The sequence below is a fragment of the Octodon degus genome, unplaced genomic scaffold, assembly GCF_000260255.1.
Source record: "Octodon degus isolate 3935 unplaced genomic scaffold, OctDeg1.0 scaffold00005, whole genome shotgun sequence".
Lineage (NCBI taxonomy): Eukaryota > Metazoa > Chordata > Mammalia > Rodentia > Octodontidae > Octodon > Octodon degus.
Window position 1 is genome coordinate 33,454,753 of NW_004524581.1, and position 2,658 is coordinate 33,457,410.

Below are 2,658 nucleotides of genomic sequence, written 5' to 3' on the forward strand. Positions count from 1 at the left end.
GGGCTGGGTGCTCACAGAAACGTGGCAATGGAAAGCCGAAGTCACCAGGCTTTGTGCCGGGCCCGCTGCACTCCGTGTAGTGCCTCCCGACTGCTGTAGTGGGTTACTTAATTTTATTTTTCCTGCGTTCTTGTGGGGGCGGGGACTACATCTTCTGCAGCAGAGGTAGCGAGTGCTTTAAAACACTGCTGAACAACACACAAGCCTGCAGGACGGAGCTGGTGGAGGCTGGCTCCCACTGAACCCAGACTCAGCCGCTGAGCCCTGCTCGAGGCCCCGGCCGGGCCCCTTCCACCTCCAGGTCCCTGCCAGAGTCGGACGACAGTCATGTGTCCCAAACTGTGGGCTGCTGAGCCCTTACTTTATAAATATGATGCACTTTATTTTTTTAAAAAATCCGAAAGGAGGAAATGCTTTGCTCGGCCTCCTTCAGCTACCCAGTTGGAGGCGACAGGTACCACGTGTGAGCAAACTATAGAGCTCGCGCAGGAGCGGGGGACAGCAGGAGGCACCCAGGAAGAAGGCAAACCCAGCGGGCGGGCGTGGGGGTCGCCATCAGGGGAGGCCTGCGGCCCCCGGCCCACCCAGGCCAGCAGGAAGCCCACCCTGGCGTTCTGCAAAGCTTGGGGCCGCAGGAGGAGCTACGGATGGCCGCCAGAGAACATAGAAATACTGCTGACGCTCTTGTGTGCTTAGACCCTGGCGTGGCCTGGCTTGGCTTCACTACGGAAGGAAGGGCAAGAGCTCTGGGAACTCAGAGATGAGCCTTAAGATGTAAAAGACACACACAAATGCTGTCTATCAGCCAGGAACCGGGGAGCCCTCTCGGCACCCTCTCTGCTTCCCAGGCCCCCGCTCTCGGGTCAGCGCGGGCGTCAGGAGGCGCTCGGCACCTGCCCTGGTCTCCAGCCCACTGGTCCGCGAAGTAGCTTGTTCCTCACCGTGAGCACTTGTTCGTGTTCCTTGTTTCTTCTTTTGCCTCCAAACGTGCATTCCTGATAACCAGCTCATCCTCCTCTGTCACTCCACTAAGAACAAGGCTGACAGTGAAGTTATGCTGGTACAGTCAGTGTCCCCTGCCCTCCTGGAGCCCAGGAACTAGGAATTACGGGTCTCCCCGGGAAGTGGCAGAAGCTGAGGGGGCTGGGGCTGGGCCCTGATGAGGGTCACTGTGGGAAAGGGACCTGCCCCCTGCCCAAGTTCTGCTGCTCCATCAGGTAGACTGGGTAGGAGTTAGGGCCCTCCTGGTCCTGCAGGTCGATGTCCTCGGTGTTCCGGGCCAGTGCGCGGTGGCGTGCTGCACTCAGACAGGAGACCTGCAAGGGGACAAGAAAAGAGGGATGAGCCACCTGCCGTGCCGCGTGCTGTCCCCACCTGCGCCCTGCTCTCACTCTGCTCTCTGTCCCCAGAGTCCACCCCAAGCGCCGTCCCGGGCCCAACCCCAGGCCCAGCCCCCTCGGCTTCACACTCTGTCCCCAGTCCCGCCCATGCTGTCCCCACCCTTACGCCTGTCCTTCTTGTGCCTGCAGTGCTTATCCCCAGCCTCCAATTTTCTCTCCTCTGTGCTTTGTCTGGGCTGCCGCCCTCTCCCATTTTCTCTGTTCGCTGTCTCTTCCCCCCATTGCACCCCGTCCCCATCAAGTCCAAGCGCTGCCTCCACCACTCTTTCCGATACACACTGCTTCCTCGCTCGAGTCCTACTCCCTCCTCGGCACCTGTGTCACACACCCATCTCTGTCCCTTACCAAAATCAGACCGATGAACAGGAGCAGGAGAATCACCGCCAGCAGGACCACAACCACTATGGCCCACGCAGGGAAGGAGCCCTGTGTGCCCGTGGCTGCAGCATGGGGGCCCGTCTGGGAATGGCCGCCGGTCTGCTGTGGGTGACTCTTGTTGTCTGGGGCCCCTGATGTGGTGGGGCTCTGGTGCGCTCCAGATGGAGTGGGTAGCAAAGAACCAAGAGGCCCCAGGTGGGTGACCCCGGTTTTCTTTACATGAGGAGAAGTGACAGGGACTGATTTGTCTGCTGTGGCCTTGGCTGTGTGTCTTGTAGTCTCTGCTGTTAGTGGTGCTTCTGCTGTTTTTTCTGGTATTTTTATAGATTGTATGAAGGTTTTTGTGGTTTCAGTGGTCAGTGTGGTCGTCTTTGGGTATTCTACAGAATTTTTGGAAATGCTTGCGGTTTTCTCTGTGGTTGATGTTGTCTCTTCTGGGCGTTCTGTGGACTTTGATATTGTCTTCTTGTGGGCCGATGTTGTCTTTTCTCCATGATCCAGAGACATTGTCTGGGCTTCTGTGGTCTCCTCTGTCCCCTCCTGGGTCAGGGTGGTCTGTCCTCCACGTTCTGGTGGTTCTGTGTGGGCTCCTGTGACCTCATGGACGACCGTGGTCGGTCCTCCATGCTCTGGAGGTGTTGTGTGGGCTCCTGTGACCTCATGGGCTGCCATGGTCTGTCCTCCATGTTCTGGTGGTTCTGAATGGGCTCCCGTGACCTCATGGGCCGCCACAGTCTGTCCTCCATGCTCTGATGGTTCTGTGTGGGCTCCTGTGACCTCATGGACCACCACGGTCTGTCCTCCATGCTCTGGAGGTGTTGTATGGGCTCCTGTGACCTCATGGGCCACCACGGTCTGTCCTCCATGCTCTGGAGGTGTT

General features: G+C 58.5%; 1 protein-coding gene across 1 annotated transcript in view; it reads right to left on the bottom strand.

Moving 5' to 3' along the window:
- Positions 1-903: 903 nt before the first annotated feature.
- Dpcr1 (diffuse panbronchiolitis critical region 1) overlaps positions 904-2,658 on the bottom strand; it is a 7,800-nt gene continuing 6,045 nt past the window's right edge. The window contains exons 6-7 of the mRNA XM_023722407.1: positions 1,746-2,647; positions 904-1,316 (exon numbers count right to left, since the gene is read on the bottom strand). Coding sequence (XP_023578175.1) covers positions 1,167-1,316; positions 1,746-2,647 — 1,052 coding nt within the window. The 3' untranslated portion in view covers positions 904-1,166. The remainder of the gene's footprint in view (positions 1,317-1,745; positions 2,648-2,658) is intronic.